The sequence below is a fragment of the Chiloscyllium plagiosum genome, unplaced genomic scaffold (assembly GCF_037043375.1).
Source record: "Chiloscyllium plagiosum isolate Xiang-an unplaced genomic scaffold, Cpla_swu_hap1 HiC_scaffold_11, whole genome shotgun sequence".
NCBI lineage: Eukaryota > Metazoa > Chordata > Chondrichthyes > Orectolobiformes > Hemiscylliidae > Chiloscyllium > Chiloscyllium plagiosum.
In genome coordinates, this window is record NW_028270149.1 from 34,706,254 (window position 1) to 34,721,698 (window position 15,445).

The following is a 15,445-nucleotide window of genomic DNA, read 5'->3' on the forward strand; positions in this document are numbered from 1 at the left end:
GTGGAAGAGAACTTCATTGAGGAAAATCAAACCGGCTGTACATATTTTATTATTGTCTTGCGGTGAGAACCAGGAACATGTATTGCCTCCAGCACAAAGGTAGTCTTCATTACTCTTGAGAAGTGACTATAAGACATAAGAGCAGTTGTTGGCCACTCAGCCCATTGAGCCTGTTCTGCCATTCAACAAGATCATGGCAGTTGTCATAATCTTCAACTTCACTTCCAAAGAATTCAGGCAGGATTTCCCCTTCATGAAGCCATGTTGACTCTACTTGATCATATAATGTATTTCTAAATGCTATCTTATTACATCCTTTGTAATAAACTCTGTCATTTTCCCAAAACAGACATCAAGCTAACCTGCCTGTATTTGCCAGATTTTTGACTCCTCTTCTTAAATAAAGGTGTTACACTCGCAGTTTTTCAATCCTCTGGGATTGTTCCAGAATTAAAACATTTCCAGATTATTACCAGTAAATCCACCAACTCTGCAGCTACTTCTTTTAATACAGATCACTGGAAGTTAAAGTCTGGGTCCTGAGGAGGTCAGGGTTAATGAAAACTGAGGCCAAAGCTGACATGAGATGAAGAACTCAAAAATATTGATTGCAGGACGTTCATTGGGCAAGATGATAGCCACCATATATTGATCTCACATTTATTAAATTTGAGACCAACAATGCGTTAATGACTCTGCATAGAATAATTAAAGTGTGAGAATGGATCAAATTGAACAGTGCACACTCAAAATCTGATTCACTGTCAACTTTTCATTCACTGTCAAAACTGTGCACTCTGCGAAATTTGAGCAAGGACATGAAATGGTAGAACCACATCCCAAACTGTGTAAGTATGTTGTCAAATCTGGGTGGAGTTTGCACATTCTCCCTGTGTCTACACGGGTTTCTTCCGGGTGCTCCGGTTACCTCCCACAGTCCAAAAGATGTGCAGGTTAGGTGAATTGGCCGTTGTGTTAGGTGCATTAGTCAGGGATGAATGTAGGGGAATGGGTCCGGGTGGGTTGCTCCTCGGCGGGTCGGTGTGGATTTGTTGGGCCGAAGGGCCTGTTTCCACACTGTAGGGAATCTAATCTAAAAAAAAAATTCCAAAGGTTTACTTTCAGATAAAACATCTACATTGAGCCAAGGAAGGGGATGTTGAGAGAGGTAACTTAATGATGGCTCACAGGGATAAGTTTTGAAGAACATTTTAAAGGATGAGTTAGAGATGGAGAAATTTACTGAGTGAATTTCAATGCCTTGTATCTCAATGACAGAAAGGAATAGAGGTATATAAGTAGATAGAGTTGGAGGAATGCACTTTTCCATGAAGGAATTGGAAATAACTTAATTAAAATTCTCCTTCCTGTGATACAAATGAGAATTGGACCTTACTAGTTTAAAGTCAAGAACTCATTGGAATGGCTTTGCATCTTGGTTACGCTAGCAGTCAACATTTCTAATGTCATTGAACGTCAAAATAATACAAGCTGAGAGATTAGCGATTTCGGTTGAAATGTCCATGTGCAACTTCAGGAATTGCAGGTAATTTGAAGTAGCACCAGTTAATCTGCATACCCTTAGAAGTTAGATTTCCACAACTTACGACAAAAAGAATAATGCTTCATGCCACCACAGTGATGATGAGCTACCTTTTGAAATCCTCTGGTTCTTGTTGGCTCAATGTAGATGTTTTATCTGATTGGTAAACCCACAGTGCTGTTAGGGAAGGAGTCCCACAGATTTGATATAGCGATCATGAAAGAACTGTAACATGGCTCCAAGTGTGTACCTTAGAGGGTAATCTGCAGGTAGTGGTGTTTGTAAGCATCTGTCCTTGTCCTTCCAGGTGGCAAAGTTGTGGGTTTGGAAGGTGCTGTTAGAGGAACCTTGGTGTATTACTACAGTATATCTTGTAGATGGTAAACACGAGGATTACTAGTGAAGAGAGTGAATGATGCAAACAGACTGCTTAGACCTGGAGAGTGTCAAGCTTTCTGACTGTTGTTGGAGCTGCACCCATTCTTGCAAGTGTTGACTATTCTATCACAGTGCTGCCTTGTGACTTACAGGTTGTCGACAGGCTTTGGAAAGTCAGGAGGTGAGCTTTTGGTTGCAGAATTAAGAGTCTCTGATTTGCTCTTCTCACCAAGTATTTATGTAGAGTCATAGAGCTATCTAGTTTTGGACCCCATAGCTATCTAACCATGCTCTCTAGTTTTGGACTCCCTGATCCTGGGGAAAAAACCTCGGATATTCACTCTATCTATGTCCCTCATGATTCTATAAACCTCTATAAGGTCACCTCTCAGCCTTTGATGCTCCAGGGAAAATAGCCTCAGCCTATTCACCCTCTCCCTATAGCTCAAACTCTCCAACCATGGCTACATCTTTATAAATCTTTTCCAAACCCTTTCAGGTTTCACAACATCCTTCCATGAAGTTAGTAAGAACACAACTTCCCATGCACAAAGACATGTTGACTATCCCTAATCAGTTCTTGCCTTTTCAAATAAATCCTGTCCCTCAGGATTCCCTGCAACAACTTGCCCGCTACCGATGTCAGGCTCACCAGTCTATAGTTCCCTGGCTTTTCCTTACCACCTTTCTAAAATAGTGGCACTATGCTAACCAACCTCCAGTCTTCCAGCATCTCACCTGTGGCTAATGATGATTCAAATACCTCAACAAAAGGCCCAGAAATCACTTCCCTAACTTCCCACACAGTTCCACACAGCCATGATGGCTCATCCACACAACATTTCTGACTATAAATTGTTGCAAATGCTTCAGCCTTATCTTTTGCATTGGTGTGCTAGACTCTCCCATCACTGCTGATGGGGATGACTGTGGCGACTCCACTGAGTTTTTAATTGTATGCCACAATTCATATCTGGAAAAGGCAGGACAGTTGACCTTAGATCTGATCCATTGACTGTGGAATCACTTAGTTATGGCTATCACTTGCTACTTTATTTGTTTGGCATGCTAGTATTGGGATTGACATTGAGCATAATAGAGATTTAATACAAGAGGTGGAAATTTATAATGGAGCTGTATGGGATGCTGGTTATGCTATGTCAGGAGTATTGCATGCAATTCTGGTAGCCACACTATAAACTAGGAAGGATATGCTTGCATTGAAAAGGTGCACAGGAGATTCAGCATGATAGTGCCAGGGCTGTGTCATTTTAGTTGTGAAGGGAGACTTTATAGGCTAGTGCTATTTGCTTTGGAACAGAGTTCCTGGGGCATGGGTCTGATTAAGATGTACAAAACCACGATGGGTAGAGATAATATCGATAGACATAAACTTTTCCTCTTGGGACAGAAATCGGGAGACTCACATTTTATATAAGGGTCACGGGATAAAAGGAGATCTTTTTTCATTCAGAGGCTGGTGGGTGTCTGTAACTCACTGCCTGAAAGAGTGGCAGGGACAGGAACCAATACAACATTTAAAAAGTATTCAGCTGAATACCTGACATGCCATAGAATACAAGGCTATGTGCCAAGTGCTCAAAAATGGCATGAAAGTAGATAGGTACTTGATGAATAGGGTGGACACCAAAGGCTGAAGGGTCTCTTCCCATTCTGTAATATTCACTAGTCCTGCTGTTAAGGATGATCCATGGCATTTCCAGGTTGTCCAGTCTTGAGTTGCTACATAGCACTCTAACATTGAGCATGGTGATCGTGCCACACAGCAAGATGGAGAATACATTCAATGTGAAAATGGGACTTTGTCTCCACTGGGACTGTGCAATGGCCCCTCCTACTGATACTGCTTTGGACAGAGACAGCTGAGGCAGACCAACTGCTGAAGAAAAGGTTTAAAAACATTCAAAATATTATCTATTTTTAATAACTGATTAGCTAGAATGTAAGAACTAGGAACAGGAGTAGGTAATTTAGCCTTTCAAGCCTGCTCCATCATTTGATACTTTCCTGGCTACTCTTGTCTCACCCTGAACTCCACTTTCTTGCCTGGTCTCCATGACCCTTCAACCCATTAATAATTACTAATAAAAATCCATCTATCTTCTCCTTAAATTTACTCAATGTCCCAGCATCCACTGCTCTCTGGAGTAATGAATTCCACAGATTCATCTCCACGTTAGAGAAATAATTTCTCCTCATCTATATCTTTTATTTTTGCATAAACATTAACACATTACTAAAGTGTATGAAGTATTATTAAAGGTTGTTAGTATTTGTAGACTTCAAAGATAAAGACATTTATTATCCCAAAATTGAGAGAGCTGTCCTCCATAGTCGTCAAAAAGTGTGGCGATGGAAAAGCATAGCCGGTCAGGAAACATCTGAGGAGCAGGACAGTTGATGTTTCGAGCATAAGCTCTTCATCAGGACATTCCTGATGAAGAGCTTATGCTCAAAAACGTTGACTCTCCTGTTCCTCAAATGCTGCCTGACCGGCTGTACTTTCCCAGCACCCACAATATTGACTCTGATCTCCAGCAGCTGCAGTCCTCACTTTCTCGTGTCATCACAGTAGTCAAGCAATAGCCTGATAGAGTCAGACTAACAAAATGGCAACTTACAGACAATGTTCCAGACACAACCATTACCATCCCTGGATATGGAGAAAGTGAGGTCTGCAGATGCTGGAGATCAGAGCTGGAAATGTGTTGCTGGAAAAGCGCAGCAGGTCAGGCAGCATCCAGGGAACAGGAGAATCGACGTTTCGGGCATAAGCCCTTCTTCAGGAATCCTGAAGAAGGGCTTATGCCCGAAACGTCGATTCTCCTGTTCCCTGGATGCTGCCTGACCTGCTGCGCTTTTCCAGCAACAAATTTCCATCCCTGGATATGTCCTCTTCCACAAGTAAGGCAGATCCAGCAGTGGTAGACTGTACAGCTGTATTCATTTGGGCAAGTGCTGTCTCAGGAATTCTCACCATTGATTCCAGATCCCATGAAGTCTCATGGCATCAAGTCAAGCGTGGGCAAGTAAACCTCCTGCCCACAACCATGCACCACATGCCAGCCAACAGGCTGATGAACTTCACTGTAGCTATATTCTCCAAAGGAACCATCACTCTCACAGGATTCAGAACTGAATAACATTTTACAGTGAGATACATTTAGGGGTCTGCTGAATTATCTGCCTTATTTTCCTGAGTGCCTGACAGTCATCCATTACCTCTTTGCCTGCACAGCCTTAAGCAGTGGGGTGACCACATTCAAAAATGAAACTCTCAATCTCATGGATGCACTGCAGTGAAGCCAGCTGGAGTTCAGGCACCTCAGGTGATGACATTTCCTGCATGTGTGAAAGCATCCTGAAATTCTCATATGGAACAGGGTATGCACTCCATGGCACTGAGATATTCTTTTATACCTCTATTTGATTAGACATGACATAAATACACAGTAAACTTAACAACCACACACATGCCAACTACACAGCCATCTGATGCTAGTCTTGTGCTGACATCAGTTCATTTCATAGGGAGTGAAATTGGCTGCTTCACTTTAGTCTTCGAACTCTGTGATATTGCCATTCTTCCCTTTTCTGTTTATAAATTTAGCCTCAGATTTGATTGATTAATTGAACACTGATTGTAACAACTAACAAAAATCTATTCATCTGAGTTGAAAACAGTCTTCTGGAAAGAGAATAACAGATTTTCACCAGCTTTATGTGAAAAAATACATCATGATATCATACCAGAATAGCTTAAATTTAACTTCAACATTGAGCTTCAAGTGCTGGATTCACTCAAGAGAGGCAATAGCTCCCCAGTCTTTACCTTGTTAAAAACCTTTATCACTTCTAACAATTTAATCAGATCACTAATCAAATGTCTAAACTCGGTGAAACATAAGCTGAGTTTCTGTAACTTCTCATCATGATTTAACCTTAACACTCTGGGAAGATAACATTTTAAAATGTTATGCTGGTGGTTAAGAAAAAAGTAAATGTTAAGCAAGAGTGAAAATTTGAAATTAGAAAGGTACAGCATTGTCACATCACATTTAATGAGTAAGAATTTTGAAAGCAAAGAGAAAAGAGGAAATTTGGTGGAATCCAAAGTGGAGATTCCAGAGAGTAGGTGCATAGCTGTTAAAAGATCTGTGGAATGAAGGAACAAAGCAAGTGAAGTAATTCTGAATGAGGAGTAACTGGGCAAGAACATATGACTGGAAGAGATTATTAAATTAAGTTTTGATGTAAAGAGTTGAAAACCAGGTTATGGAATTTGATTCACTGGTGATTGCGAAGTGAAGAAGTTGTATCATTATAGAACATTATGAGGGGGAGGACATTGTAGAATTCTGGATAAGCTCTAGTTTAAGGTGAGTGAAGCCAATGCTATGAACTTCAAGAACATTAGAGAGATCAAGACTCACTGTCATAAATGCACAGGTCAAGGTTTTATTAGATTAGATTTCTACAGTGTGGAAACAAGCTCTTCGGCCCAACAAATCCACACCGACACTCTAAAGAGCCACCCAGACCAACTCCCTCTGACTAATGCACCTAACACTATGGACAATTTAGCATGGCCAATCCACCTGATCTGCACATCTTTGGATTGTGGGAGGAAGCCGGAGCAAACCCACGCAGACACGGGGAGAATGTGCAAACTCCACACAGACAGTCGCCCAAGGCTGGAATCAAACCCGGGTCCCTAGTACTGTGAGGTGGCAGTGCTAACCATTGAGCCACTGTGCCTCCCCAATTAGTGGTACATAAACAACAGTTGAACTGAATTGAAGTTGGGAAATGCAGTATTTGTTTGAATTGATATTTAGGAATATCCTCAGTTTGGAATTACACAATAAGCCAAGTATACATACTTTCTAACTCAGTTGAAGGTGGTTCTGGAACCAAGATCAGAAACAAAAAGTTGTCAAATGAAACATCCATTTATCATGATTATAATGACAGAGTGGTCATTGTAGGATATATCATCAACCTTTGGATCTATGCAACAAGCAAAAATATACTAGTTATGTCCCCATTGGAGTGCTGTGTACTTGTGTGATCATAATATTTTAGGATGGATATTATCATCCTTGAAGTGGTGAAACTTTGGATAATCAATGTGGCATTGGATGTTACGAATCTAACTTCTGTGGGAAAAGTTAAAGAATTTCTACTTACTTTCACTGAAAAATCAGACTTCAAAGGAACCTAATTGAAGGCTAATGATTAATAAAATTGACCTGAATAATAACTGAACCCTTTACTCACATGATCAAAGAGATTTCTAAAAGAGTGATGTCAACATTAAGCAGAATATAAGCAAAATTATTTTACATGGTGGGGTTAAATTCTTCTGAGTGCAATTTTTGGCACACTGATTAATAGGTTCACTCAAGTCTTTGTGTAATTTTAACAAAGATATTTACACATTTATTTAGTTTATTTAAAAATAGTTATTCCTCTTTGAAGTAATTCATTTAAATCTCTGATGCAATAAAGCACCAGATAATAAATCACAACATTTTTGAAGAGCAATACATTTAATCAGTAATCTTTAATGATGCATTTGTGTTGGTAGTTGATATCAGAAAATTGCAAATATGCTAATAATTTTTGATCCATTACATTTCATGTAAAAAAAACCGTGGGTAACATGCCTGCAATTTTCTGATATTCACTGTTGTTAGGAAGGTTGTGACTGAAACACATTTGAAAATGTTTCTTGGAAGTCTTATTGAAACAAATTGCAACAATAAGTCACAGAGACACTGAGTGTTTCTAGAAAGTGTGGAATTGAGAAATATAGTGCAAAGTTGCATGGAGATCAATCAATAATGGAGAGAGATTAATTAAATGTCTGTTTTGTTTTTCTGAAACTTATGTTGTATGTTGTTTATAAATATGCTTTTTAGTCACTGACTTAAAAAGAAATGAAACATTTTGTCGTGCATTATTTGAATATGGGTTCAATGGCAACTTACCTATCACAGAAGTAAGCACAAAAACCTGCTCCATCTTTTTCCCATCATTGTAGAAAGCAAAGTGCCAAGTTCCTGGATCCATGTATTCAACGAATCCTGCCTCCTGAAGGGCCATCAGGATCAAATTCTGAGGTTTGTGTTTCAACTTGTCTGGAGGCTTGGTTTCCTGTTTAATCAACTGCTTGCCATCCAGGAGTTTCACAAAATCAAACTGAAGGGGCAAAGTAAACCAGATTTAGTTAACAGTATTCCTTACAATTGATGTGTAGGACTTGTATACACACAACTTTCTTCAGAGTTTATTCTGTGGTCAGGTTTGCCTCCATTTACTGCATTTCATTAAATGCAATTAATTAATTTCTACTGATGGATCAGGCAATCAGACTTTCTTGATCATGCACAATAAACTTTATTATTTCTTCTTAGGAGTGCAAGGTAGAACCATTCCACTTCAGAAATAAGTGATATTCTATTTAACTTATTCTCTATGATAATTGTGTCTCCTATCAGTTCACCAACACTGCTGTATCTGGCTAATAAATGTCTGGCACTATTTGTGAAGTAACATATTTACGGTATGCACCAAATGGACAATCAGAAATGGGAAAAAAAGTCTACATTTTTCGATTGCTTACTATTCCTTTCACAGTGCTTCATACAAAATGAACTTTACTCCTTCTAAATTCATAGTTTGACATTGAGAGTTATATCACTTATTAATGACCAGAGCTCTGGATTGAACATCCAGAAGCCATGAATCCAGAATCAAACTAAGGCATTTGAGAATCTGAATTTAGTATTGCAAAACCTGAAAATTACAAAAAAAAAGCTGATATCAATAAAAGTGCCCACTAAGCTATGTGGCTGTCAAGTTGATTTACAAATATTTTTCAGAAAAGAAACCCTGATGTCCTTCTGGACTGTACATGATTCTACTCCTACATTAATGTTGTTAACGCATATTGCCCATTGAAATGGCCTGATAAAGTATTCACTGTATAACAGCACAGCAGATTATATCACACATTTTACAAAAGCTGAAGACCATAGGAATGGGTAATAATAGCTATCTTTTCTAACTGTGCCAACTGTTCCCGCCTCAGGCGACTGACTGTGTGGAGTTTGCACGTTCTCCCCGTGTCTGCGTGGGTTTCCTCCGGGTGCTCCGGTTTCCTCCCACAGTTCAAAGATGTGCAGGTCAGGTGAATTGACCATGCTAAATTCCCCATTGTGTTAGGTAAGGGGTAAATGTAGGGGTATGGGTAGGTGGCGGGTCGGTGTGGACTTGTTGGGCTGAAGGGCCTGTTTCCACGCTGTAATGTAATCTAATCTAATCTAACATCCTAAGAATTCCTTTTTAAAAAAATGCAAAAAATAAAATATCCCCAACAATAAGTTAATTCACAACTTTGGAATGGCATAATGCTCAGTGAACATGCTTAATTGCTGAACCGCTTTTTATATACGCAAGATAACTTCTACTTACTTGTACCTGATGTCAATCCATCAATTAAACTATCCCATTACCTGGGTGTGTGTGGGTGGAAGGTTCCGTCGACCATAAATTCCTAATAAGGCATCTTTTGCCAATGACACATTGAATTTCAGATAGAGGGACTGTTCTGTGATGACTTGGAACCGCCAGAACAGACCCGGAGGAATGGTCTGCATGACCTGTGTTCCAATATCTACTTCTCCTGTGTCAATGGCTCTGCCTCGCTGCAACACATTCACAGATTTTCCTGAAGGAAATACAGAACAGGTAGCATTTACACTCAGATTAAGTATACAGTAGAGCCACAGTTCTTAATTGGAAATTGCCATTTTAAAAATTTAATTCCCATTTGCACTAAAGTGGAATCACTTCAGAATTATGCTGTACCAATCTGTTTTTAGTCATTTATAGAACAGATTAATCAGATTCAACTTGCCTGTCGATCAGAAATCTTTCAATCCGCCAACAGATTTCCAAGTTTTTTTTCAATAATCTCTGCTGCCCTGAAGTCATTAACTCCCTTCAAGGTGTGAGAGTAATCCTCCAGTATCTGGCCCAAGTGTCCATGATTTATGCACTATTGAGAGAGTTGGAAAGCTCACCTGACAACTACACGTCTTCTCTTCCAGGAAAGGGAATATGGTATGTGTTCAAAATTATTTTTAGTTTCCTAATCACATGAAAACTGAAGTCAGATATAAGCTCACAAGCTGGCTCTGATGAACCAAATCAGTGAAAACCAGAAATTACATTTTGAATGTTTTTCCCCCTGTACTCTCACAGCTCAGGGCTCTAGACTTCATCACATAACACTTGTGATGGTTGGAGATTTCAATTTTCACACTCTCAATATCAACTCATTTAGAACCAACAGTGAAACATTTCATAGTCAATAGTACTCAATACTGTTAAAAACCACCCAACACCAGGTTATAGTCCAACAGGTTTATTTGGAAGCACTAGCTTTCGGAACACCGCTCCTTCATCAGGTGGCTGTGGAGGTTAAGATCATGCTCACAGAATTTATGTCCAAAGGAGTCCAGTGTCATGGAGATGTGATACAGTAAACAATCTTAGATTAAAACTTTTATCTTTTACAATGAGATACGCTGGTTTCTGTTCTTTGATATGTAAATCCCAGAACTTCTTTTAAATTACATTCTCAAGATAGCTCAGCTTTTTAAACAGTAGATGTGACGTTTGTCAGTGTCCCAATGCTATGTCAAACTGACAGACTTCATACCTATTGTTTAAAAAGCTTAGCTAACTTGAGAATGTAACTTAAAAGAAGTCCTGGGATTTACATATCAAAGAACAGAAACCAGCATATCCCATTATCAAAGATGAAAGTTTTAATCATAGATTGTTTACTGTATCACATCTCCATGACACTGGACCCTTTTGGTTATAACTTCTGTGAGCACTGCCTTCACCTCCACAACCAGCTAATGAAGGAGTGGTGCTCTGAAAGCTGCTGTGTCCAAATAAACCTGTTGGACTATAACCTGGTGTTGTGTGATTTTTAACTTTGTCTCACAGTCCAACACCGGCACCTCCAAGTCACAACTCCATGCAGAGTTCAGCATTCAGTGGAAAACAATGTATGTGGAAAGAAATGATTACTTGAAATAGTTTATTTTTGGAGATTCTCAGGGTTGATTCTTCACCATACATAGTTTGTTTTGACAGATTTCCCACCTGACAGGTAGTCCATCTGAAAGGCTTGTAACTAGTTGAGCTCGAAGTTCTCGAGAGTACCCATTGTTGTAAGCGATGAGCTTGTAGAAGTGGTAGGGAACATAATGCCATGAGTTTCTGTTCCCTGACAGGTGGAATATGTTGGTGAGCATGGGCAACAAAGGGGATGCTAGCGCAGAAGGAAAAGGGGAAAAAAACACAATCTCCACAAAGCTCTCCGTGTCTCCTTTCAAGTATTGGGTTTCATGATCATGGGAAAACTGAGCTGGCCAGATCGAAACCTGACAGTTAGCATTTGCTGGAAAGAATGCATATTGCCAATGTCTTTTACCTTGTACCTATCGGGACAAACACATGAATGCCAACTTTCAAATTATCACAGCAATTTGCACTACTGGAAGATAAAGGTTCCCCATTGCTTGACAAGTTGATTCTGATTAAGTGGGGAGAAATCTATCGGAATAATGGTTCTTCAAGCTCCTGGGCAATTCAGAAAAGATGCAATGCTTGTTTATTTTATTTGAAGAGAATGGGTCCCTGCTTGTCTATATATGTCGCTTTTAGTAAGCATAAACTATATTACTACGGCTTAAGTAAACCATGCAAAGAACTTCTTCTGTTAAAGTTATATCCTTATTAAACTGACAAGCAAGTTTTCAAATTATTTCAAAGGTTGAATGTCACTTGAGCTCAACCTACCAACATTGAAAGTTGTGATTCAGTTTTTCTTAGCAACTGTAGCTTGACAAAGTCAAATAATATTTTCTATAAATGTGTCAGGATAGTGCCAAGTTGAACTTAGCCAAAATTAGGGTGTTCTAATCTAGGTAACTATAACTCCAAATTTCTAATTAATATTATCAAATGCACAATATTCAATGACTGCAGATTGTGAAAATCTGAAACAAAAACAGAAATTGTTGTAGAAACTCAACAGATCTGGCAGCACCTGTGAGAGGAAGCACAGTTAACATTTCAAGTCCAGTGACTCTCCTTCAAAACATCTTCAATATTCACTTTGCAAGGACCCAAGGATGGTGGAATCGCATGCTCTCGCCTGGAGTGAGTTTGGAGTGAGGCGGCATTTGATAAGTCCTCCATGGTATTAGTGTCCATAATTGGTGGGCCTTTGGACAGCCTTCTCACTCTGCGCTGGGAGTCTAATGCCCAATTAAATACTTTATTATGCCACTGCTGGTGTTAACACAGCAGCAGGTGGCATGCTTGACTTTCAGCATGCATGACCAGCAATGCTGGCATACTTGCTTGCCAGCCTCAGGGAGATTACTTGTTCAATAGCATCCAATGGAGTGATCCAGCACCTGAAGGGTGATCCACTGAGAGCTACTGCCTCCACCCTTGCTGCCATCTCCTCTGTGAAATAGCTCCTGCCATTATATAGTGTGGCCTAGGTCTCAGGTGTTAGTTGTTGCAGGACACTACTTCCCCACTGTGTTCCTTTCAGAAGAGTTACGAGCCTCCAGTTGTTCAACAATTCTTGGGAGGCAATACTTTCAACCCACGGTCCTGATCACAAAGAAAGGCCCACTGTCAGCTATTGGATGTCTGACTGGAATGTACCACTTACCTAGAAAAATGAACAGATCTCACTTGTTCTTCAGAAACTGTATCTGGCACTAGATTCCTCCTAATGTATGATTGATAGTAGAAACATTCATTTAATTGCATCTCATTTACAAAGAACAAAGAGAACAAAGAACAGTACAGCACAAGGAGAGGTCCTATGGCCCACCAAAATCGCACCAACACACAGAGTCACAGAGATGTACAGCACAGGAACAGACCCTTCGGTCCATGCCAACCACACATCCTAACTTAATCTAGTCTTATTTTTCAGCACTTGGCCCATATCCTTCTATACCCTTCCTATTCATGTACCTATCCAGATGCATTTTAAATGTTGTAATTGTACCAGCCTCCACCACTTCCTCTGGCAGCTCATTCCATACATGCACCATACTCTGCATGAAAAAGTAGCGGCTTAGGTCCCTTTTAAGTCTTTCCCCTCTCATCCTAAACCTATGCCTTCTTGCTCTTGTCTGCCCATCCGAGAGAAAAGATCATGTCTATTTATCCTATCCATGTCCCTCATGATTATATAAAGCTCGATAAGGTCACCCCTCAGCCTCTGAAGCTCCAAGAAAAACAGTCCCAGCCTATTCAGCCTCTCCCTGAGCTCAAATCCTCCAATCCTGACAACATCCTTGTGAATCTTTTCTGAACCCTTTCAAGTTACATATCCTTCCAATAGAAAGGAGACCAGAATTGCACACAATATTCTGAAAGTAGCCTAATCAACGTCCTTTACAGCCGTAATATGACCTTCCAACTCCCATACTCAATGCTCTGACCAATAAGAGAAACCATACCATATGTTGTCTTCACTGTCCTATCTACCTTTGACTCTACTTTCAAGGGACTACAAACCTGCAGTCCAAGGTATCTTTGTTCAGCAACACTCCCCAGGACCTTACCATTAAGTGTATAAGTCCTGCTAAGATTTGCTTTTCCAAATGCAGGATATTTGAGGGACCCTACTGTCACAATTTCGGTCTTTTTACAAGGTTATTATGCCCTTGAGAGGGGCTAATTGGTCAGGGTCCAACTAGGCTGGGTTCAAAAGGTTTGTTGAGGCTCTTTTTGTTTACCCCGAATAGATAATGCCTTCAGCCTAAGGATTTCATGTCTTAAAAAAAAGGTATAATCAAAGGGGAGTAGCCAGCTGGCTGTGTAGTTATCCTTCATTTAGATTAGAGTTTTTAATTCAGTTCAGCAGCAGTCTGTGTGAAGAAAGGCTGCTGGGGAAAGTCCAGCCAGGTACTCCCTCTCTCTATCTCTCTCTCTCTCTCTCTCTCTAACGTTAAGCCTGTAAGCCCTGGCTTGTTTCATTTTTACTCTTTGTGCAGAGGTATGTATTTATTGGCGTGGTTGCAAGTATTTTCGGAACAGCATCATTAAGTCGGGATAGTCTGTCAGGTTTTTGGATAGGATAAGTATTCTATTTTTTATTCTTTGTGTTTCATTCCATAATTTTGTAAATAAATTCTGCTTTGTTTAAAACTTGGCAGTCAGATCTGCTAATTCACTCTGGGAATATCTACTACATACTAACCTAAAATAAAGAGTAAAGTTACGGTCTGGGCTACCTGCTTAAAAATGTTTTGAGGGGTCAAGCCTGTTCCATAACACTATTCTCTCCTTAGTTACCCTTTTGTCCTTAATGTATTTATAAAATCTGTTTGGATTCTCCTTATCCTTATTTTTCTTAACTAAAACCACAATGGACTCTCATTATCTCATTTTTGACGGCTTTTAATTTTCCAGTCATCGCTTTACCTGCAAACATCTGCCCCCAGTCAGCTTTTGAAAGTTCTTTCCTAATGCCGTCAAAATTGGCCTTCCCCCAATTTAGAACTTCAACTTTTAGCTTGTTAAAAGTCACATAACATCAGGTTATAGTCCAAGAGGTTTATTTGGAAGCACTAGCTTTCTGAGCGATGCTCTTTCATCTTTGCGATAAATTCTGTGTCTTATGATCTTATACTCCACAACCACCTGATGAAAGAGCAGCGCTTCAAAAGCTAGTGCTTCCAAATAAACCTCTTGGACTATAACCTGATGTTGTGTGATTTCTTTAAACTTTGTACATCGCAGTCCAACACCAGCATCACCAAACTACAACTTCTAAACTGAAATCCTTTTGCATCTACGTGATCCATATTCCTCTATCCTCTGCCAATTCACATATCTGTCAAGAGGCCTTTTAAATGTTGTTATTGTGTTTGCCTCTGCCACCTCCTTCAGCAGCACATTCCAGGCACTTACCATCCTCTGTGTACAATCTTGCCTCTCATATCTCCTTTAAACTTACTCACTTTTCAAATTAAACCTTAAACTTACACAGTACTTGACATATCTACCCTGGGAAAAAGACTGACTGTCCATTTTATCCATGCCTCTCATAATTTTGTAAACCTCTGTCAGATTGCCCCTCATCCTTTGATGTTCAAGTGAAAACAAACCAAGTTTGTCCAATCTCTGCTCATAGCTAATATCCTCCAAATCAAGCAACATCCTGGTAAAACATTCTCAGTCCACTTCAAAACATCCACCTTCTACTGGTATTGTAGCATTCAGAACTGTACACAAAATTATAAATGTGGCCAAACTAAAGTTTGATACAGCTGCAACATGATTCATCAATTTTTAATACGCTGTGCTCTGACCAATGATTGCAACCTTGCCAGGTGCCTTCTTGACCACCTTATCCATTTGTGTTGCCATTTTCAGGGAACT

At 39.8% G+C, this 15,445-nt stretch overlaps 1 protein-coding gene across 8 annotated transcripts in view; it reads right to left on the minus strand.

Annotated features, from left to right (window-relative positions):
- tenm1 (teneurin transmembrane protein 1) overlaps positions 1–15,445 on the minus strand; it is a 2,430,772-nt gene that overhangs the window by 229,764 nt on the left and 2,185,563 nt on the right. For all 8 annotated transcript variants that reach the window (XM_087991975.1, XM_087991977.1, XM_087991976.1 and 5 more), the window contains 2 exons: positions 9,463–9,677; positions 7,936–8,146 (listed from right to left, as the gene is read on the minus strand). In XM_087991975.1, coding sequence (XP_087848101.1) covers positions 7,936–8,146; positions 9,463–9,677 — 426 coding nt within the window. The remainder of the gene's footprint in view (positions 1–7,935; positions 8,147–9,462; positions 9,678–15,445) is intronic.